Source organism: Triturus cristatus, chromosome 1_2, assembly GCF_964204655.1.
Source record: "Triturus cristatus chromosome 1_2, aTriCri1.1, whole genome shotgun sequence".
Classification (NCBI taxonomy): Eukaryota; Metazoa; Chordata; class Amphibia; order Caudata; family Salamandridae; genus Triturus; species Triturus cristatus.
Window position 1 is genome coordinate 769,438,221 of NC_140580.1, and position 24,617 is coordinate 769,462,837.

Genomic DNA, 24,617 nt, shown 5'->3' on the forward strand with positions numbered 1-24,617 from the left:
GTATCATGTACAGAAGAGACCGGCTGATCTCAAAGAATAGTATTTGTTGGTCCTGAGGAGAACCCCTTGAAGAAAAGGAGGGTTCGAAACTCGTCGACCTTTGTCAATCCAAACAAGTGCATAGGCATAAATTAAAAACACCAGAGGTTGCGTCTTGACTAAAACATAAAAAAAGATATAAATTATAAGAGTTCCATTGATGTTCGCAACAGGGAGCTATAAGTATAACATCTAAAGCACTGTTTGGAAAACGGCCTTAAATATGAGGTTATAGAGAATTAAATCAAGGTTATAAAACCGTACAGGGCAAAATGGGTGTTGTCTTATAAACGTTGTCTTTTTGTCTACGTCTTTGAATGTTGTCATTGAATGTTCACGTTTGTCAGATTTTGAAGAAATCTATTTTTGATACGTTTGTACTGAATATTTGATGTGGTGTTTCTTAGTAATTTATATTGTAATTTTTTATTACATTTGAAAAGTATGAGTTAAAAAGACGAAAAAAGTCTACTGAAAAATAAACAAGAAGGAGTAGAAATAAACATCCCCTGGTAGCATCAAATTATTATATGCGCCGTAATAAAGTAACAGAGAAATCAATATCAGTATTGGCAGTTTGGTGGTTAATTCACTTGATTGGGCTCAGCCTTACTGATCAGAAGCCAGAACCCTTTGTTGTTAGCTAGTAAAACTATTGCCAGCATGAGAGAAGTGCCGGGATCAATCTGAGCAGCCTGGTTTGGCACTCAGACAGACCCTAGGACCCGGTGTCTATTCTCCACCCAGCTGAACAACGCAGCCTGGGTTGGAGAAATGCTATGTGCGCATGTCAGTTTTGCCGACGGTTGGCCAAACCAACATCAGCACTTATGGTGCTAACCACTTCTCCTCCCTCCTTCATCAGGATAGCCTAGCCCAACCCAACTCCACCCCGCCCTAGACTGCCTAAGTGCTGAAAAATAAAATGATATGCACATCGTTTTATTATGATATTATTTTTCCTGTTTGCACTGCTGGGAGAGCAGTGGGGCGACGCTCCTCCACCCTAACGGAGGAGCCACTGCTGTTCTTCCACTTAACAAATCAGTGCATGTGGAATTTGTAATCATAGTTTGCTACTTGAACCAAATGGACTAATACCCATGAAAGCAATGTGTAAAAGAAAAGTCCTCATCTAGAAAACGTTTGTCCCTGTAATACAGAGGTATCCGGTAGTAAAGGTCTTGATAATAGCCTGCGAGTTCTGCTGAGCAGGTTTGTTCTTTCGGAGTGTGTAGGCATTGCTTGTGACACAGAGGATCTCTGCAGCATGCTGAATCATGGAAAAGCTTTCAATGCAAATAAACAGGTTGGCATTCTCAGAGGACTTCTTGCCTTCCATAATGAGTCCTACATACTATTCTGCAGCCAGGACAGGCAAGATCAATTATGAAGCCGAGATAGTGCCTCACAGAGAAAGGATGGACTGTCGTGTGAATGGTCTGTACTTTTATCTAGGGCAAGGAAAAATTAAAATCATGCACCAACATTCACAAAATTTGTGAATTTTGCCTTACTCAAATTTTTTCAAAATTCAGCAAGATAAGATTTTGCATGATTTTTACCCCCAGGAGACCGGTCTGCACAGAAAATGTCTGGCTAAGAGACATTGGGCCAGATGTACGACGGATTTTTGCATGCGCAAATGGGTTTTAGACCCGTTTGCGCATGCAAAAATCCTGTGGCCCATGTACCAACCCTATTTTGTGAGTCGCTAATTAAATAGCAACTCGCAAAATATGGTAAGCGACTCGCTATTAGGAAGGGTCCGAGGGCGTCCCTCCTCAATAGCGAGTCTGAACCCTATGTACGAATGTTTTGCTAGAGGGTGGTAAACCATTCGCAAATGGGAAGGAGTCACCAGGAGACCCCTTCCTCTTTGTGAATGGATGCACAAATATTGTTTCAGAGCAGGTACCACTGCCTGCCCTTAAAAAATGAAACAAAAACGTTCCATATTTTTTTTTAATGCATCTTGTTTTCCTTTAAGGAAAACGGGCTGCATTTCCCCCCAAAAAATTGCTTTATTTAAAAGCAGTCCCAGTCATGGAGATCTGCTGACCCCAGCAGGCCACCATCCCTGGGAGTGCCAGTCATTCCCAATGGGGCCGCAAATCATGACAGACTCATTAATATGCATGAGGCATGCAATTTGTGACCCCATTGGGAGTCGCAAACAGTGTCTCAGACACTGTTATACATTTGCAATTACGACTCGCAAATTGCGGGTCGCAATTTGGCTCAATTTGCGAATTGCAATTTGGCGCAATTTGTGAGTCGCAATTGCCAATGGTTGTACATCCGGACCATTGTCCGCTGAAACTAGTCTCCTGCCCAGTGCTTAATTTGAGCTGGCAGTTCCCGGTGCTGGCACCAGCACTTAATTGCCTGAACCTGCACTAATAACACCTGCCACATGGTGGCGCTGTTTGTGCAAATTAAAAATGAGCAGAACAGTTGTTTATTAATTCAATAAACATTAAAAACAACTAATGTCTGCCACCTAAGCCATTCTTAAAGCTTTGGCGACCTCAAACAGTCTCAATTGTCACACTTGTAGCAGTGTGATGGTTAGTAGTTGTGTTCACGGCCGGACTGGAACTGCCACCAACCCTGGCAACCTGCTCGACCGGCCCTGGTAGCCAGGAGGAGGGGAACTAGTGAGAAGCACCACTCCAGCTACTGTCACAAGGGGCCGATATTGCAGCACTGCTGCAAAACTGGTCCCAAGTAACAAAACTTGCCCCCCAAGGTCCAAAACCGGCCCCCACCCTTCTGGCGCACCCGGAAAACGCACGGTGCCCGCTACGGCTAGTCTAGCCCTGGTTGTGTTAGTATAGTGGCAATTTGTGGTGCAAACTGCAATGGCCTGCTGAGGAGGGCCCTGGCACTTATTCGTTTTTACAAATCAAGCACTGCTTCAGCCAGTGCATCAAAAGCTTTCTTAAGCAGAGCATGCCCTCGTGTGAAAAAGTAAGGAAAGATACTAGCAAACAATATTTCACTGAAAATGGATATTTGTGCAAGTTTCCATTAAATTAGAAAAAGATAAGGAATTTTTGTGCACCCCTACATTTATCATGTTATCAGGAGCCCAAACTATTGCCCTGCCTGGGCATGAGCACTCTTTCCAACACTGGCTGAGCCAGGGCATCGGATGTGAAGTGGGCACTCGACTCCTTTGAACTCGTGCGATCGATGGCGGCCATGTGGCTGCTCCGTCTGCTCAATAATGGATGATGCCGGCGTACTTTAGTTAAAAAGCTTCTTCATTAAACGCCGATGCCCCTGGCCCACCTCTGAAGCTCTTCGGCTCTTCTTCTGCCTCCCTGTGCAGATTATTCAGAGATCATCGCATGCCCCTGAGGGGAAACTCCAGCACGGGTCGTAAATCTCCCCAAGCCGCTGCAGTATAAGCCCTATCCTTAATGGAGGCGCAACAGGTTACTACTTTAGAAAGAACTGACAGGCATCCATCATGGATTGGTCAATGAAGCTGCACGTACCGTGGTCCTGCAGCCCCTGGAAACTTCCACAGTAGCTGGGCCCGAGTCTGTAAATCACTTGAAGGGCCTCAGCAGGGACAGGGTCGTCGAAGAGGTAGGTGGGACCCAGGCGCCAGAGCAGGGAGGATTTCTGCTTCCATATCCTTGGAGTAGAAATGTAGGCGTAGACATCGAGGAAGGACATGGAATCCAGAGCAGTGGAGGGCCCCGCCAGAGGCTGGATGTACTGGATCTGTCAGAGGAAGGAAACTGTTAGAGTGAGTGGGGTGTGAAGACCAGAACTAGGCATTTGATTCACAGATACAGTCAAAGCTCTCCATCAATGTGCCACATGTCCCCATGGAAACATATTAGGCCTCTCAGGGCAGACACCCTGGTCATCCCGAGCCAAAATTCCCCTGTGGATATCTGCGAACATTCTGATGTCTTATTCATAGCTGCAGTGTCTGGAAAGTGTCTACACTAAGTGTGTCCAATTGTGTTAGCTCAAAAGCATTGACTACAGTCTGCAAGGTTTTGCAAGAGTCACTTTACAATCAGCAAGTCCTTGCCGCACACAGCGAACAGGCTTAAGAAATTGTGTGGTGTGCTCATGCGCTGTTTGGATTTGGACTGTTATATCCCTGTCACCTTAAGTATGCTGATGGAGCATACTCATCACGCAACTGTACCATCCTCTCAACAGCCGACTGTAATTCACTACATGCATGTACTGTAGGCTCTTCGCTGCTCTGGCATGCTACCTGCAAGGGATTTACCCTCCTTGTGTACCAATGAAGCCGCTGTGGTGACAATCCCAACTATTGTCAAAAAGCAGGCTTAAGCATATTTTGTAACCTGCACATCTACTCACCTCGGTCTGTGTCATTCCTGGCAGCTTGTATGGCTATGGGTCCAGATGCCAACCCTATTCCCATTCTGTCATGTTGGGGACTCCTGTGGGGGCTATTCCTCACCATCTCCGCGATATGCACCATTTGACTTATTGGGTGGCATGAGTTCTTGAGCTCTGATATTGTAAAACTGTAACGTGCTTGGGCACAGAATCGCATGCAGGTGACATTCAATGTCACGGTCACCTCTGGAAAGCTTCCTAAGATCTTTCATGTTGGTAAAACCGCTACACATGTTAGTGCTGCTTGGACAACTTATTAGAAGACTTTTGACTTCTGTAACTGCTTTCTTGACCAGACTTTCCAAGGCACTAGTTCATGTGGATTGACCAACAGACATGGGATTGTCACGCAGTTCGTAAATGTGCAATGGTGCAAGTGCCCTGCATGAGTTACTTGTATGTTGTATTGTGCAACAACTTGTTCCTTGCAATTTAGACTCGATCTTAACCGTCGAGGAGTTCTGTTGTTAAAAGGTTGTGGTGTCCACAAGATAGCTAAAAGGTGGTCCACATTTGCAAATCTGGCCGGTTTTGAACCTGTGCAGGCACACTGTATAGGGAGACTGTATGCATTTGTGCTTTCCGCAATCAACAGTTGTGGTAATATCAGAGAAATCAAGAGTACAGACTGGGCCACCAGACCCACAATTATCCTACACACGACCCTATCAGTCCAGCCCTTTAGGTGCTGCCAGATTCCCCTTTAGACAGGGCCATTGGAATTATACGGCAGGGGACGACCAATTTACGCGGCCAAGGAGGGCCAAATTATGTGTCAAGAAAAGGCAAATTATGTGACATAATGCTGCACACTCTGCATAGTATTAATTCATAATTTTGACCTTTTTACACTTCTTAACAGTGCCTGGGCATGGGTTTCACCTCACAAGTACCAGTTTATACAGCATTAAAAACGGAAAGGTGAGTCTTTTCAAGGGGCCTTCCACTGCATGGTAACATGTTGCCGCTTTTTAGTAACTTTTAATCCATTTGTGCTAGAAACCATTTTTTTAAAAACATCAGAAAATTATGCAGCCAATGAAGGATTGTGCGCCAATTGCAGCAAATTCATATTTTTTTCATACATTTTTTATTGTGTTTTTCTATCGTCCGAAGACACAGTACAGTACAAACGCTGCAATGTTTACATATCTCGAGTAATTGTGGTTAAGTGACGAACACACAAAGAAACAATACAATCTTTTCAAAAGGATAGATTTGTTTGCAACTGAGGTCTTGCGTTAATACTCCCAGTACTGTATTCGGATCTGAACAAATGATTCACAGAAAAGCAAATCATAACATGTTAACTCTTAACTTATCCCCCCCCCCACCCCCGGGGCACATAAGGAAAAACCTCTTCCCCATGTCATATAACACAGGGCGAACAATGTCCCTTCACAGGTGTTTCCATACTGTTTTCCGGCTGAGATTATCCTCTGATTGAACCTCCTCTTCTGAACCGTCACGGTCAATTTGTGTTTCCCCGATATATGCGGAATGGGGCCCTCTACTATGGGAATCTCCGAGATCATAATGTACAAGGCCCTCGTGTCCTCTCCCACCTTCTCATCCCTCCGGATCCGCCACCGCCGAATTAGCTCCGCTGCCGCCCATTCCCGCAAGTCCCTGGCCCAATATTCCAACTTAAGCAAGTTCATATTTATGCTAAAAAACCAGTGGTGGCAGCTCCCTGGCAGTAGTAGTGGGACGGGTAAGGGGGGTTCAAAAGAAAAGGAAAAAAATGAGAAAAGATCACTTACCCGCCGGCAGGCCGGCTGGCCGGCCACCGCTTCTCCTCCGTCCCCTGCTTCTGTGTGAACCAGAAGCACACAGGCTCCCAGACTCCCCTAAACCAATCACAATGCTGCTTTCACCATGACAGCAGCATCGTGATTGGTCTGAATGTCGTGGTTGGGTGCTCAGACAGGGACTGGGAAGCTGTGCATGTTCTCAACCCAGGCTGCGCATTACAGCCCGGTGGATAACAAGCTATGTGCGCAAGACTGTTTGGCCGGTCCAAGACGGCCGGCCAAACCTTCATGCACACTTAGAAAGTGCCCACCACTCCTTCCCCTGATCTATGAGCAGCCCAGCCCCGCCCCACCGAACTGCCTCAGCATGGAAAATTAAAATGATAATTGCGTGTTATTATCATTTTATTTTTCCTTTTGTGCAGTGCTGAAAACCAATGGGGTGACGCTCCACCGCCTTAGCGGAGAAGCCGCCACTGCGTCAATGCTGCTCCTACAAAACAGCAGAATTCCAGTGCCCTGCCTATAGGTCAATCAGACCCTGCAAAGAGTGATTGTTCACTAAAGCAAATCTAAGGTTTGGAATCAACTGTGGTTTATTTTGTAGATGATGAATTTCAAGCTGGCCAGCCATAGAAGATCTGGTCTCCAACCGTTGGGGCTGTACAATACCCGTACAGTCAGTGCTGTGATGCTCCTGTGTGACTTTATTATTATTTGAAGTTTTATATATCTTGAGAACTTGGCCCAGGGGCAATAGAACACTTTACATGGGAATTCGATTACATTGCACAAGTGGAAGTTTATATTACACATTTTCTTTTTAGCACCGGGCCCCTGGAAGACTGTTATTTTCCCAAAATCATCAAATGTTGTGCGGAGACCCGGGCTAAAACCACTTGCCCCAATTCCAATATCAACAGCTCTAGTCATTATGCCACATCTCACCTCACTTTTGTTGAGTTTCATTCTTCCTTCCAATGGTGTTTGGCCACACAGTGATCCAGTTACTATATGGTGTTGATAGGGTCACTTCATTGAGGCCGTATGGCAATACACTGATTGGTGCATAAACAGTTATTTTGGTTACCACCAGTGGTCTTTGAACAATTTTCAGAATGGGTGTGCTGCCATCAATGTCATATCATTGAAGTCACAGGGATTGTAAAAGATTCAAGCATTACACAAAGAACAAGTGTAGCAAATGAGCCACACCAATTCAACTGGAGAGTTTTTGGTGTAGTAGGTGATCCGTTTCGGAGCACACTGCCACATATATTTCTAAAGCATGGTGAGGTAGCTCTCTGTCATTTACAGACAGTGTATTCTCCATATAAATGGCAACAAAATGTACATTGATATGCAGTTTTACTTATAAAACTATAGAGTACACAAACGTGGAAATCAGGTTTCAGCCAATATTTATCAATTGTGCATCACCAGGTAAAGTGTCTTGATATATCTTGAGCCTTTTAAAATCCCTGCTTCCATCACACTTCCGAACTGCAAAAAATGTCTTTCATTTGAGCTTTCCTATCTGCTGAAATATTTTTTAGCATTTGTGCAGTTCATCTACAGGCATTTAAATATTGTGTATTAAGAATACCTGATATCCTACAGCCTTTCCTTTCAAATTCCCTGTACCCCAGCAAGATTGTCAGATAGTTCACTTTACAAAATCCTCTTACTTTGAAGTCAGAGAATGAAAATAATATATATGGTTAAAGAATATGCAGCAATCAATCAGAAGACATAGCCTAATATTTGACCTCTGTCTTTGAACGTACAGCAAACGGGAAAAGATCAAAACTAAATCTAAAGGTGTCTTTATTGCCCATTCACCTTCTGAACACTAGCATGTCTATTTTAAAGGTGCTGCAGCACCCCAGCACCCCTACTGTCAGCGGCTATGGTCAGGACCCACAAGACTAGTAGGGACGGTTTGCTACTACTACTCCAAAATGTTTGGCAAGGGCAGCATAGTCTTTCATCGCTATTCATGGCTGTTCCCCGTGACATGTATCCGCCAGTACTTCTTGTTGGGACAATGCTTATAACGCTTCCTACCATACTTTTCTAAGTGTTTTGAAAATAGGTAGATCATCAACCAATTTAATGGCAGTACAGTTTGACAACCTCAGAGGGGTATAGGAGGGTAAGTTAACATGGATCGCTTGACCTGCTGATCCCAGCTAATGTCAGCAGTGGTGCTGGAACAATATTCAGAGTGGGGGTGCTGCTACTAGCTAGAGACATAGGAATGGTGAAAAATCCAAGCACCACACAAAAATAAACAAGTGTAGGAAAGAAATGTGCCATGCCCATTCAGCAGCAGAGTGGTAAGAGTGTGGCATGTAGCTGAAGGTGCATTTTGGAGCACCGGTGTGGTGTCACACTGTCATTTACAGACAGCACATTTTCCATTGAAATGGCCACTAAATCTGCACCGACATGCAGTTTACAGGTAAATATATATAGAGTAAAAAACAATAAGGTTTGGAAATTGGGTTTCAGGGAATATATACTATTTGGCATCACCAAGTAAAGTGCCTTGATTTATTTTGATCCTATTAAAATCTTTGTTTCCATCACATTTCAGAATTACAAAAATGTGCTTTCCTAATTGCTGATAGAATTTGAAATATGTGTACAGTTCACTTACTAGTATTTACAGGTGTGGTAGAAAAAGACTGACATCCTACAACTTTTCCTTTCACCTCCTGTACCCCGGTAGTATTGTCATCTAGATCACTTTTACAAAATCCTCTTTGCAGTCAGTAAAATAAAAGTGCACACCAGTTCCAGAATAAAAAACAATTTGTTGGGCAGCATATCCTGACATTTGACCTTTGTCTTTGAACCGGCAGCAAATGTGACACGATAAACACAAAACATAAAGGCATTTTTACTGCTCAAGCACCTTCTGTACTCCAACTATTTATGGGGAAGCTGCACCCCTCCACCCCTACTTTCAGCGCCTATGAATGTCAGCAAAGGTTTGCACCCTGTGTAGACTGTGCCTTTGTCTCCTGACCTCATATCTGACGTCACCTGGTGATATTTTTCTTTTGTTTTCATTTTAAGTTTTGTTCATGTTGTGGAACAATAAATGTGTTGTGGTTGCTGTGTGTTATCAAGATCCAGTATATAATTTGAGCTGGTGATTTCCGGTGCTCATCACCAGCACTTAATTGTCAACACCGGCACTTGTGACAGTCTGCCCCAGGGTGACGATGTCTGTCTAATTTAGAAATTAAAACATCAATTGTTTATTAATTCTATATCCATTAAAAATTAATATTACCTGCCGCCCAAGTCATTCTTAAGGATTTGGGGGCCTGGAATAGTCCGAATTGTCACACTTGTAGGAGTGTGATGGTTAGTAGTTGTGTGGTTCCTATCATTGGCAGCATGGCAGGGGCAATGTGTGGTGCAAGCTGCAGGGCCCTGACACTTATTGTTATTTTTCTTTTCAACAAATTAAGCACTGTCAAGATCTCCACTGACAGATGCATGTGTGCAATATGGCACGCAATTGCGATAATGTTTATTTTGTGATAGTGTGTTTGCTTACTATATCCTTTTAAAGTCCTGTTAGTGTGTTGGTTGACATGTGTACGCGCTGATGCTTCGAGGGACAAGAGAGAGGGATGTCATTGCCTGGAGTGGTCGCCTGTGCCGCTGGGCTGCACTGTCCAGGCATTTCTCTTGCATAGACTCTTTCAATGGTCTGGGTTCGGGTGTCCCCATGGCTCTGTTTTGTCTATTGTAGATTGTTTTTGTAGACACATTCCAACCATATGTCGACATATTACTGCATTAAACCCCATATCTGGTGGTGGGTGTGCGGGCGCCTTGATTTCTAATATGCTTCTGGGGGTGTGTTTGTTTGGACATTCTTCTGTGTTGAATTCTATTAGCCTTTGCTTAGGTTTGCCTGCTGATTCTTTGCTCAATTATGATAGTTAATATTTGCATTTTGTTTGCTTAACCCCTAAAGTTTTACTGTGAATATATTGACTGGGGCAGTTTATAGCTTAGACTGGAGTTTCATCTGTGAAGAAATAGGTTGCTAAAGTATGGAACAACCATCACTAACATTATTCTAGATCATAGTTTCTTTATTATTCTGCTTATGTTAATATAATTGGTTGAGCCATGAGGCAATGAGGTATGTCTGATATACAGTAATGTTTAATTTGATATCGACCAAGGGCATGTTCTCGGTTGTTTATGGGTGAGACTATTCATGTCAACATGTGATTTGTAATATGTATTATAACTGGTATATCAACCTGACGCATTGTAATTGCAACACCTATGTAATTGCTAATGCAGTGATGATATGTCCCACAAATGTAACACACGGGTAAGTGCCCAGGTTACCTTCTGCATATGCACTTGCGTAACTGTCCTTAAGATTAAATGCTAATAAACAAATGGCAAAAAAATACAACATTATTGAAGATCTTTGCTTCACACAAATACATATATTTTTCTATGCTGTTTGCTTGTAATCCTTCAAATTACCATCCAACATTCCTTTAAAGCCAGACCTAATGGCATTGCCAATGCTTGTTAACATACGCCGTATCTATATATTTATAAAGCCCTACACGATTTAATGTGTATCTGACAACCCTGGCAAGCATGGCAGAGGCTTTGGGTACTAAATTATTTGCGTATGCTGATGACACCCACCTGCTCTTTTCATGGGGAAAAAATTAAACATTTCCGGGTGAGAAAATCAGAAATTCTCTGTCTAAAGTATTCCAATATCTCTCCTTCCAGCAACTGAAATGTAATGCCTAGAAAACTGAGCTCCTCTTCTTTGGCCTGAGGGAAGAGGAACCTTGGCAGACCTTCTGGCCAAAGGACGCTCCTCCACCACTAACCCACACCAAATCTGTCAAAAATGTAGGTATCTAGTTTGATGGACAACTTTCGTTTCACTTGCAAGTCAATGCAGTGGTGGAAGCTGTTTTGTCATTTTATGTATGCTGAGAAAGTTCCTTCACTTCCTGTCCTTGGTGGCTACACAACAGATGGTCCAAGCTCTGATTACATCTAGACTGTACTATGTGGCAATTCACTGTATTTAGGCCTGCCTGATCATCCAATTAATGGGCTGCAGATGGTCCAGAACGCAGTCGCTTGTACAATATTTTGCCTTCCTCGGAGAACTCATGTGTCTCTACTTCTTAGAGACCTGTATTGGCTTCCTTTTGGGAAGAGGATCACCTTTAAGATCCCACTACTTATCCACAAAGCATTGCATGGGACAGGCCCAGGGTACTTACAAGCCAGAATCGGGTTTTACACTCCCCTCATAAGTCTGCGCTCACCAAATCTCTCTTTGGCCAAAATCCCCTGGATCTGCGAAGCAAGGACGGCGGGCAGATTCTTTTCCTTCCTGGGTCTGTCTCCTTGGAACAAACTTCCCCTGGAATTAAGATGCATTAAAGCAACCCCTATGTTCCGAAAAAAAATAAAAACATCACCGTTTCCAACAACTGATGTTGATCCCATGCTCTTCTTGACTGGTCCACTTCTGCACTAGCGCCAGGACACTCCTTGGAGTAACAGTTGTGGTTTATAAATGCCCATACATTTACATTTACATTGAACTCTCCCGCTCATGGTAAGAAGTGAACTACAAACCTTTGATGAACCCACAAATTCTCCGTCGATGTAAGCTGATACAGTGCAGGTCCTCTTCACGTCCTTGGTCAGCACCACAGCTAGGTGCTGCCACTGGCCGACCGCCAGCAACCTGGAGACATTGAACTGAGCCTTGCTGGGTGCAGGAGGTAGGTTCACATCCAGGGTTTCCAGTTCCATCATGTCTACAATGGAAGACAGATGAGCTCAGGCAAACCACAAACAGAATAAGACACAGCTTCCGGTCTATTCAAGACATGCAGGCAAGAGATTTAGAGTCTAATTCACAAAGAGCCTCTGCACTTGTGGCAGAATCTCCACACTGCAGTTTCTCTTTGCGGAGATTCTGCTATGAGTGCGGAGCTTCCGTCACGACTGTGAAGGCTCTTTGTGAAATGGGCTCTCAATGGTCAGCTCTCTGAAACAATCGTCACACAGATTTCGCAAGCAGCTGAGCTATACCTCACTTCACAAAGTAAGTAGAGGTTTAAGCCTCAGTTAGCAGAGACATCCCATGAGCCACAGGGTTGGCATTAGGTCAAAAGTTCAATAATAACATTTAAAACAACAAAAAGTCTGAAATCAAATATAAGGACTTTGAAAAAACGTTAAAAAAAGTCTCAAAACGTTTTTCAAAAGTGGAGAAGTAAGTGTGAGAGTAAGTGTAGGATTAACTGTCAGTGCAGGGAAAATGCTTGGTTTAGGGTAGCAAAAAGTTGAAGACTGAGGATAGAGTGAAGGTAAGGGATAGCTTGAGGGATAGTCTTCAGGGTGAGGTTAGGATTTGTGAAAGTTAGAGATAGGTTTAGGTGTAGGGTGAGGGTGAAGGTGGTGGTTTTGATTAGATTAAGTGTAAGGGTTTGGGCTGGTGTAAGTAAAAGGGTTATTTTTGGGGTCAGCACATTTCACTGATATTGTCTGGGTTAGAAGGTGGAATTCCTGTTTAGTGCAGGAACGTAACTATCAATAGCACAGTAGGTGCAGTAGCACCAATGCAAAGGGGAGTGATGGGCCCCTATCACTCTAATTAGTGGCTGTTTTTGCTGCAAAACTATCTCTGCCACAATATTCCTTCTTGCATTAGTGCCTGTATCATCCTTAGTACACAACTTATTTTGTGTAAGGGTTAGGGTTTTGGAATGAGAACTAGGATTAGCGTTATGAAAAACAGTAGGGCACATGTGTAGGTGATAGAGTTGGCTCCCTTACCCAAAGGGAATATCTCAGTAAATAAATGTGCAAAATCTGAAAGATTTGATTTTCGAATGTAATGCATATTACCTAGTCTGTATAAGATTTCAAGCTAAATGTTTCAAACATTGTATTCTATTTTCTTTTCCTTTAGGCTTTCAGGCTCATACCTCAAAATATAGAGCAATTCATGAGGTTCACATTTTGCCTAAACTCAGACAACTCAATTTTATCTTAGGATCCAGAGTTCCCCCTATTTTAGGTGACAGGTGCTAGACATCTGATTTACCACCTCGAGTTAGAAACCATACATGTTCACCACTAGCCACAGAGACTCAAGCCTCCTCGTGTAATGAAACGCCATCTTTGGACAGAAAAGAGACCTTGGGCTGGACGGGTTAATATTCTATCACAGCTGGGCCATGATATCATGTTTAGCAAGGCACATTATCTGAAACCCCTCACCAACTGAGACCATTCTTAACCCAAAAAAGTGTTTTGTGACCATAGATTTGATGTCCGGTGTTTGTTCTCTAAGAGTCCTCATGTAAAAAAAAATCAGTTCTAGAACATAATTCTGGCTAAACATTGGTGTCAACAAAAGACATAATTTGATTTGCGCTTCAGACCCTGATTATGCTAGAAAGCTGCATGGACTCCATAGAGAAAGACCACTTTACATAATGGACCTTTACAAATTTTTGAACACATATCTAGTTACTTTTCTCTGCTTTGAAAGTAACCCTAGGGGCAAACCGTTAAAACTTGGAGAAGATGATGCAAGACTTGCAGCAGATGATGTAGAATCTGTAGTTCTTTAAGCAAATACTCCCTACAACAGACAATGAGTTCATGACTTTTAAGGAAAGAGCTAAATGGCTTTTGATGGCATAAATAACGTGAGTTGTGACTGAATTAATTAAAAGATTGAACCAATTGCCAGAGTAATGGGTAGTCTAATGGTATTAATAATTTATAGACTGATTGTTAAACAGATGTACAGGTTTATAGATTGTTGAAAAATCTAGTTTATTTAGAAAATTAAAATGGTTAATGATTTAATTAATATAAAACAGGTAGATGGATGGATGCCTGAAGAGAAACTATCAATAGGTGTGCATTTGGCATTGTTATGAGCCCCAATGTACCCCAATATTGGCCTAGGTAGCTACACGACCTTTTACCTACATTCGTCTTACGTTGCTCTGCATAACGGTTCTGGCACTGACCTTTTACCTAGTTATAGGCTGAATAAATGTCAATCAGTTTTCTCTGAAACTGGCCTAATTTATTATGCATGAGGATTTCTAGTATCATATCTTAATCCCCTGCCCAGGACGTATACAGTAGGATTACCATCTACTGTATAATAACTCTGTACAAAAGTCACTGCTAATGTCATCCTTGGATGACAGGTCCAGTATACATAATGGCAAGCCATTACATATCTAGGTAGAACCCCTGAGGGTACTTTTGTGTATGTAAGAACCATATCTTCACTGGGTTACCAGAGGAAAAGCTTCCATGCTGACACAAGACGCTGAGGTCTCTGCACGCAGAAGCTCCAGCACGCAGTGGTCTGGCAACCCTTGTGGGGTGTCCAACTCGAGACCAAGACGGGGTCCTTTGTTCTCTCCCATCAGGTAATGGGGTTGGCTCTTTCCTAGGGGATTTTTGGCTTTACACCTGCATATATGCTAATTACGCTTAGGTACACTGAGATAGGGTTTGCATCATAGGAGTACGCCTGATTATGCCATGTATCGATATGCCTGCATATATGTACTGTTTTAGCACCATGGTAGAATTTTACCTTTTATTTACTCTGTCAGTGCTTGTAATCTTATATATCTGTTTCTGTCTAATGATTGTCGCAGCAAACATGTTTTACACTAGAATGATGCTGGTTCAATACATGCTTGTTGAAAACGTCCCCATCGTTTATTCTGTATATCTCGCTGAGTCTGAGTGAGTACGAGTGACTGAGCGAAAAGTACTGCACTGTTTTCATGATCCCTGAAGGATCAAGAGTTTTCATGTTTGATAGTTTCCAGAAACTGTTTGCTCCTTGGTAAGGTTAGGGGGCTTATGGGGGCACTGTGAGATAGCTGGTCTAAAGGCTAACATATCCTTTGGGGTGTCTGGAATCTGACTGGACACCAATCCCTAGGTTTATGCTTTCTAAACGCGCAGATCCTATGTATCATTAGGAACTACACAACTCCATGATGAGAGGATTGATGAAAACATTGATGGCTGGGATAATTTAGGGAGTAATGACTGAGTAGATGACAGAACTGATGTAGTATATCATTGGTGGTCTAGTGTTATCTGATGGAATGAATGGTTGATAGACTGAAAGATTAAATGATGGACAAATTAGTGATTGGCATGGTGAGAAAATGATAGCTAAAATGTTGGAAGAAATTCTGCATGACTAGGTGGTTGGACCTTTGGCGGAAATCCTAGATGGATTCATAATTGGCTAGGTGGATGTAGTGATGGGTGAACTGATCAGTGGAGTGGACAATAGTTTGATAGACAATTGGACTGATGAAGTAATTTGTAAATAGCACTGATGGTTGGATAGAGAGAATGGAAGATAGATTGTAGTTTGCATTAATGGCAAGAATGATGGATGGATTTGTGTTTAGTCTAGTTGCAGTACTGAGAGATTGTGGGCAGAGTACTGGTTAGATTTAGGGAGAGTCTAAAGAATAAATTCATTCTTTGGTTGCTGGAGAGAATGCAGTGACTTGACTGTTGGATTTATGTTTGGTCTAAAACAGGGAACTGTAAATGGATTGTTTATTGTATTAAAGTGAATCATAATGAGTGAAAAACCTATTTTACTGAAAAAGGATAGCTTGTTTGAATAAGGTGGAGGTTGATAGAGGTGATAAAAGGTTATTTGATAGATTAACTGATGAAGGAATGATGGAAGGACTGGTGCACATAATAATGATAGGCTTAATTGTTGAACTTGTGGAACAATGATGAATTGATGTTTGATGGAGTGAATGTTGCGCTGAAATAGTGGGTATGATAGATGCATTATATATTTCGCTTTTTTGTCAAAGTTGTATTTATTAGCAACAGAAAAGAAAGTACAGGTCATGACACTGGTAATATCACAGAATGGACCGGCAAGCGAAGAATAGGAAAGAGAAAGGTACAGACCCAGACCCAAACCCGGACGTAGACGAGGCAAGCTTCACCACTAGTAATATATGCCAAAGTAGGTGTACAGCTGTGCGAAAATATGAGGCGTAGCAGGCCCCAAAACTGTGCCCCGGAGATACCCCATGGGCAAACCCCATAGACCAATAGTCCGGTGTCCACAGTCTAGGTAGAGAATAAGAGTCCATTCAAGCCGCAGTCTCCGTGCTAAGGAACATCAAACTGATTTTATAGAAAACCCAACTCCCCACAAATCCCCCCCTCCCCACCCCCTGCCCCCCATTAGGAAAAACAGAGAAAGAACTGAAAGAAAAGGAAGAACCATAGAGAAAGAAGAAGAGGAGAAGCTCGAGGAGGGAATCCGGAGATCCAGGGTCGGAGGTATATCCATCAAGGGCGGGAGGCCGGGCGATGCTTCAGCCAGGCAGCACCATATATTTCGCTTTTGAAACAGACAGTGAGCAGGGAGGAAGTGGGTTAGAGGAGATAGGCATAGGAGAAAATATGGTGAAACAGAGGGGCAAAGGGACAGGTGGTAACACAGATGGGTGGATGGACAGACAAATAGATGTAAGTCTAGATTGATGGTTTGATTTATGAAATTAATGCTATGTGGCTTCACTGTTTCGATTGATGGAGGGAATGAAAGATGGATTGATAGTGTGACTTATGAAATGGGTGAAGAAGGGAATGATGTCTTCAATGATACATTATTTGATGGTTATGTTAAAAGAGGGAATGCAGCAAAGACTAATTTTGAGTGGATGGTGGTATGGATGGATCTGGTAACAGATGGACAGATCGAAAGAATAAGTTGTAAATGGAGGTTAAATTGACAATGGAAAGGTTTGGGCCTGATAACACCAATGATTGGGTACATAGTGTAATGATTGGAAATAATGATGTATGAGTTGGTATTTTAATAGAGCAGTAGATTAAATCATGGTTATATTGCTAGCTGACCAAAAAGAGGGCCCAATGGTTATTTGGATGGAGGAAATGGTGGATGGATGATTTGACTAAAGGAATGAAGGATGGATGAATGGATTGATGGGCAGTAGATGGATGGATGAAATGAAGGTCTGATCTATAGTTCGGTTGAGGAAAGTATTTTTTGTTTGTGATAGGGCTGTTGAGAGGTTTGATTGTAGGATTTGTGGAATAATTGATAAAATAGAATGATTGAATGCATGACAGATGACTTGTTAGATTGGTGGTTGGTTTGGTCCTTTATTGGATTACCTGATTGATTGAACATGAAATGATATGTATATTAATAGAGTGACAAACAGGTGAATTAATTGGTCGACTGGTGTGTGGATTCATCTATGTACTGATGACTAAATCACTGAATTAATTTACTGACTGAGAAATTGAAAGATTCATGAATTAGTGGCCAATCAGATAGATTAATTAACTGGTTGGGTGGCAACTACCCTAACAGAAAGTTGAACAGCAAAAGATATTGATGGCGTGACTGACTGATGGATTGATGGTCATGTTGACTCATGTTCAGATTGACTGATAAACAGTCAGTTTGAGGATAGAATGGCTATTAGAAGGATGCATGGATTAACCCAATGGTAAAAGACTGATGAACTACTAAGCAGATTGTATTGATGAATTTAAGAATTACTTTAAAGAAAAAAGATAAAATGATAGATGAAGTGATTGATTGTAATATGGATGCATTTGTTGACTCCTACCTTATGTCTGATCAAATAAGTATTATACAACATTTCACTCTTTAAATAAAGATAGGATATACTGCAACAAATAATCTCTCTTAAAAGTCATCTAAATGTATAAATGATATACTATGCACCCTATATGAATCTAGGAAACAGGATCTATTGATATTAAATACCAAACACTAAGGAGGTGTTCACATGTCCTTTCTTTTCCAATCTATGGCCCAAAAAGGTAATAGTTATGATTTAGGAAACTCACCTAGGAGCTGGAACTCTTCCTCCTCTGTTGAAATGACCAAAGAATGGTCCGAAGGAGTAATGTTAATGGAGAGACAGACAAACTGCTGCTCTGCCCTAGACATATGACGGACCATGGTCAAGAACCGGATGGGATGAGCATCAGATGCGTCACTAAACCTGCTGACCAGGAACCAGGAGGAGAAGCTTAGTCCCAGGGGAGGAGGAAAGTTGCGTGTTCCTGCAAACACAAGAGAGAAAGAGAAAGAAAGGGTGAGTGATAGAATGGGAAGGAAGTGATGTTTTAGGAGTGGTCTTTTCATAAACATGCTGTTTCCAGGCTTCTCATTTCCATCACTGTGATGAAATAGCGGGGATCCCCCATCCATTTATTCAGGAACCTACCATCTCAGGAGCAGATATGCTGGAGAGACATTCTTCTTATGCCCCTTGTGCAGTTTTGTTCAAGTACAATTCAGAAATTCAAAATAGAAGACAACAACTTGTTTTATTGTCACCAATGCTTCAATTAAACTAATTGCAAGACAAACCACTATGGTACTTTTGCAGGCACACCAAAGGCTAGTCTGAGGTGATGTTACCAAGTCAGGGTCCTCCAACCCAACCAGGACCACCTCGTTCCTCAAGGGTCTCCCCTCACTTAGTATTTTTAAAAACATTTGTGGGGAGTTACAGGAAAACTGACGACCCTGAACACGGGCCAAACATTTACAGGAGGCAACATCATGAAGGAGTAATAAAATTACAGCTTGGCATTAATTCCAAAAGACACATTGGCGCAGTGCTAAATTTGATCCGGTGGTTCCGGTGCTCGGCAACGGTACTTAATTGTCAACGCCGGTGCTTATGATGATCTGCCACATGGTGGTGCTGTTGATTTAATTTAGAGATGAGCACAACAAAAGTTGTTTGTCAATGTAATACCTTAAAAATGACTAGTAACTGCCCCCAAGCCATTCATATAACTTTGGGGGGGGGCTGGAATAGTCTGAACTGCCACACTTGAAGGAGCGTAGAAGTTAGTAGTTGTGTTGGTACTGTCATTGGCAGCACTGACAGGACCAATGGGTGGTGCAAGCTGCAGTGGCCTCCTGATGAGGGGCCCATACTTATTTTTTCACAAATTAAGCACGGCATTGGTGATCATTTTCAACATCACGCTTACTACAGGTTTCACAACATTTAATTGTGATTACGCTCCAAAAATACTTTGCTGGCAAATCTTTTTCACACTAATTCCAGCTCTGTAAATCTGTGGTAGTGAACACGTGCATTTATGCCAATAGTGCAAAATTGTGGAAGTAGGTTGACACTCAAAATCATCATGTAAATGTAGGAGAGTGAGCCATATTACCAAACCCATGTCAACATGGGCTGTATGTATCCCTTTGTTTAGCGGTTTCTACTACTTCCCAAGGCACCGACCTAACCCACCGTAGCGAGGGTATAGGCACCCGACGACCCTGTTCCACAGACTGGTAACCAGCAGTCATCCATATTTCTTCAGGGAGGATCAGAGATGGGCGAGTCCTAGTAATTCCTGATATTCAGTGCTTCTTTGGTCATTATGTACATAGCAACATTCATTGATTGCACCATGAACCCTGTCGGCTCCAGGTAGCTCATCTCTCTGACTCTATTATTCATCATAAGGTAACCTGTGTGTTTTCTTTCTAAGTAAAGTGGTTGTAGGAACGCATATCTAGCAAGGTTCAACTGTGTTTAATAATAGCAGTGGCGTAAGGAGGGTGTTATGTACTCTACTGCAAGGAGGACAATTGACCCACCTCACCACTTGTTGGATGTTAAAACACTGTAAATATCTGGATTTAGAGATCTCCTCAGGTCTCTGTGTCCTGGTGCACTGCACTTGCTGTGTCCTTGATAGTTATGCAGCTGATTATACATATCACATTTTTTCACATTCATGCCAACATTTCTTGGAGTAATAAATAGTATTGTCTCCACAACCATATTTATATAGGGGGAGAATGCAACAACGGATACAGGAGTGTGAAATACAAGCAAATCTACTGAATGCGACAGAAATTGACACAAACGAAATTAGTCAGAGATTCGGCCATGTTGGCCAACTTTTTAACTCATCAAAGCAGAAGGGTTGGTGTGAGAAGTAGGGAGATTCCTCCCTACTAAGATAATTTCATCCCTCCCAAAGCAGGGATCCCTAGAAACAGGCAGAGATGGGCTGTTGGCATTCCATGTGGCATCAAGACCGGAAGTGGTGCAGGGAGAGACAATGACAGGAAGTGACAGTCCCGTGTGTCATGAAGACAGGAGTAAAAGTTTGAGTGACTCCGTGGCAGTAAATCATATGGTCAGATGCAGCGACACAAAGTGGAAAATTGAACGTGGCTCGATGACAAGAAAGACAGAAACTTCTTATCCAAATAAAGAAAGTGACAGGTGTAATCTGTCATAAAACCCATAACTGTAAAACCCAATGTGATATTAAGGAAAGAAGTTCTGCAAAAAGTGACAATGACATGGCATCACAGTCTCAATGACACACAAAGAGGTAGAAAGTAAAAGCCCCCGGGTGACATTAAATAAAAAAGATATTCAAGCAGATGTGCTTTAAATAAGCAAAGCCCCGATGTGTTATTTAGACAGGAAGTGCCAGACCAAAAGCGACGATAACACAGGCAAAGATAAAGCAGGAAGTGGCAAACCCCTGTTACAAAAAGAAAGGAAGTGTCATGCCAATCTGACAAATACAGCTATTGATACAAAGAATGACAATCAGTAAATGAAAAACTTGGCTTGAAAACACGAAGTCTAATTTCAGGGACATAAAATGCCAGAAGAGAGAGATTCAGTGTGGCACTAAACAGGAAGTGATGCAAGAAGAGGAAACAGCAGGAAGTAGCAGGCCACATGCGCCCTTCAGACAGGAAATTGTACAGGAAGAAAATTATGCACAAGTGATAGAGTTCGGCACCGAGCATTAACTCAGAATTAAAACAGGTCTAAAGTTTGTAATCTCAGCCATCATTAAAAATTTATTGAGATGTCCAAAGGGCTTGTAAAGTTTTAATGGCTTTTTCTTCTTTTTTATGAAATCACTTATTTTTGCTAATGCATCTGGTTTGAGCGTAAGGACTAAGTGATGTTCTTAAAGGCACTGCTGATGGGGTCAGGCCAGCAAAGGACTCGCCCTTCCCTCTGCTGCCACCTGGCAGGAAATATCTAACCACAGAAACATTCTGCAAATGCACCGAGGATGGCAATCCAGCTGTTCCATGGTTCAATTACTATCTGCTGTCTTGTATGATAAGGAATATTGTTCACAAGAAATATAAAGTCATAGTCATATAAAATGCTGCAAATAACCACATGCAGTGTGGCTCATATTATAACCAATCCACAGAAGGGGCTTCCTTGAAGGATCCTGTATACCACAGGTCTCCAACCTTTTTCTGTAGTAAGAGCTACTTCTGATCAGTGAACATCCTCGCGAGCTACAGATGTTCCCACACTCTGCTTATTTGGCTTTGAGCCTAATGTCCATAAAGCCAGATGCTATGGTTTGAACAAAACACTTTGACTAGCATTATGACAGGGCTGCTATGTGTGTCAGCGAGAGTGTGTTCTTTGATGATATATGCAAAAGTGTGCGTATGAGGAGTATATATGTGTACGGGTGACTGAGAGACTATGGCGTATGAACTAGTGGCTCAGGACATAACTTTCACCATATGTGGCACTGTTACATGTATAACACAAATGGGAGGAATTTAAAGCGCAGAAAATGTTCTGCAAAAATGCTCAGAGTATGGAACATTTTACTGCACTTTAAATTTCTGCAACTTAAAATAATGGCTGTATTTTTCACTTCTAAATAGGTCACTGTATCGAGAAAATTAAAATGAGGAGTTAACTTTGTTTATATGGATTCCATAAAACTCATCATTGAAATCGTCTCCCAATTGCAAGTGTCACATTTACAAACACCAAGCATCTTGCTCCCAGTGACCTGTAGACATGGTGCCATATTTATAACAGAAACATACATTTGTTTAAATGGGAAGAATTTTAAGGGAATAAAATAAACATGCATCATAAAACATTAAGAGGTATTCGGCTTAATTGAAAGTGGAGAAAGACATTAATGCTTAATGTTTCACTGAAAAAGATTTCTTCACTTCGAATTTATCCCATTTGAAAAAAATGACTATTTTTCAGTTATAAATATGGCACTGTGTTTACTGGCCACTGGGAGCATAAGGCCTGCTGCTTGTAAACACAACACTTTGAAATGGGAAAACATTAAAATGAAGACAATTACTTTTATTTAAGAGTTAAATACTTCAATTCTTCACCTCTGTGACCCAGCCTGGCCCATAAATCTGACTGCAGCACTGCTCAATATCAGGCTCTGCTATCTGCAGCCTGGTGATAATAATGTAAAGTAAACACAGCCATCACTAAACATTAAAAGAAAAATGTGACACTGTGCTCATTCAAAAATAGACTCAAGGCTGCAAGCTACTCTGAAGGTGTCTGGGGGCTACTGGGAGCTCCTGATCGACTGGTTGGAAACATCTGCTGTACACACAAGTGTACCGCAACAGAGAGATCTTACAGGCCCAAATCAGTCTTGAGGGTGCCTTTTGAAAATGACCATGTGTGAACACAGGAATACCCTTTGCAATGGGGGGGCAGTAGTGGAGTTAGTACTAAATGCTACCAGGCCTCTCAGATGACACCATGCAGAATGAATAACTTTGTAAGGGCTGTGGCCATGATTTTCATGCAGTCTGGAATGAGCGACTTATTTATGTTGTCCGGAGGACTTTCTGGTGCAGAGCAGAGTGGATGAATTCAATGAAGCGTCAATTATCAGCAATCTTATTGTGGTGAATTGTTACGCGGTCCTTTTATCCATATCAGTTAGTTAGAAATTGTGATCTCAAACTCAGAAATGTTGAGGAGATCATGGCAATGTTAATTACAGTAGTTTTATGGAGCTGAATCCTATGATCTCGATAAAACATTTGAAAAGCAAATTGGGAATTGAGTTGGTTTGTTCTCTCAGTGGTGAGCAATTCATAATACGTTTCTTTGGGCTTATCAAATGCCACGTGGCAGCATTCTCCTTTAGTGTCAATATATTTTTATGGTGCTCACAGCTGAGTTATATGAGGTCGATTCAATATACTCAGACTTCACACAGTCTGAGACATTATTAGCTTAGTTCAATGTTTCCTAGCTCAGGATACCCACATCTCTGTTTCTATCTTGGGACTTATTTTACCTTGAGACCCAAAAATGTGCATATTAAGCAGGTTCTGCATAGTAACCCCCTACATAAAGTCCTTGATTTAATACAGACCAAAAAGATACAGAAATGTGTCTGCAGCACTGTGCACAACCTTTGGTGTTTTCAAATTCATAATAAGTATTCAGTAATTTATCTTCTCTTGATCTGATATATTGTTTTCTCCCAGAGTCCTTTGTAAGGCAGGCAAAACATTTTCCAAGCTTGCCCATTATATGGATCCACCTAATCCACCAAATCCACACTTTAGCTTTGTCTGTTATTTTTAAACTCTTACCCGCCTGGCATAACATGACACTTGCATCCGCTGAAGGGGTGTGTACTGCCCCACTCTCCTATCTTCCTCTTGACTGTATGAACACTAAATGATGAGGACCCAGCGGATGGCACTGAAGCGACAATTTAGAAGGTTTAGAATGATTGAGGGATAAGGCAGAGACATCAGCTGAAAGAGCAAGGGCTAAGCTATGGTTGCAGGTTTGTCTTGGTAGTGAATGACATCTTGCATCCTATGCTTTTGTGCTTCTCTCACAGGCCAAATCTTGCTCTTGCTTCTAGCTAGCCCTACTCCAACTTGGTCAATGAAATCACCTCAGAGAATACAAGAAAATGCAATGATGGAGCGAAGTGTCTGCCTTCTTTAAAAATATTTTTGCCTTTTGAAGGCAAATTATACACCAGACAGTAAAACAATTTGTGGTAAATGGCTGTGGCAATAACAGTGCGGGTAGGTGGAATAGGTCACACACCATTATTTTTCGTGTGCAGTCAGCATAGAATCTGCATAGGTATAGACGGATATCCCCACAGTGCACAAAGAAACCTTGGATATAGTGTTTCAGTCTGCTCAAAGGTGCTCTGTGGACAAGCAGGGCCTCATCTATGAACCTGTGGGCCAGCAGCTGAAAGGGTGTTGAGGTGAGGGGCACCACTCTAGCTACTCCAGGCGGCCTGCTGAATCATCTCGAGGTGCCTACCTTTTGTGCAGGTATATTAGCCGGAAGAGGCCCATGCCCCGGTGGTGAGAGCCTCTTCTATGAGAAAAAAAGTGATGGCAGGTCTGCCATTGCCCTATGGTGGAGCAGTCTAGTTGACATGTCGTTTGCCCCAAAGACAGCAAACCTAGGGGTCTTTCTTCAGACA

At 42.1% G+C, this 24,617-nt stretch overlaps 1 protein-coding gene across 2 annotated transcripts in view; it reads right to left on the reverse strand.

The window, feature by feature from the left end:
* Nucleotides 1–24,617, reverse strand: part of WDFY4 (WDFY family member 4) — an 821,140-nt gene that overhangs the window by 446,644 nt on the left and 349,879 nt on the right. For both annotated transcript variants that reach the window (XM_085608765.1, XM_085608766.1), the window contains 3 exons: nt 18,177–18,395; nt 11,856–12,040; nt 3,546–3,777 (listed from right to left, as the gene is read on the reverse strand). In XM_085608765.1, coding sequence (XP_085464891.1) covers nt 3,546–3,777; nt 11,856–12,040; nt 18,177–18,395 — 636 coding nt within the window. The remainder of the gene's footprint in view (nt 1–3,545; nt 3,778–11,855; nt 12,041–18,176; nt 18,396–24,617) is intronic.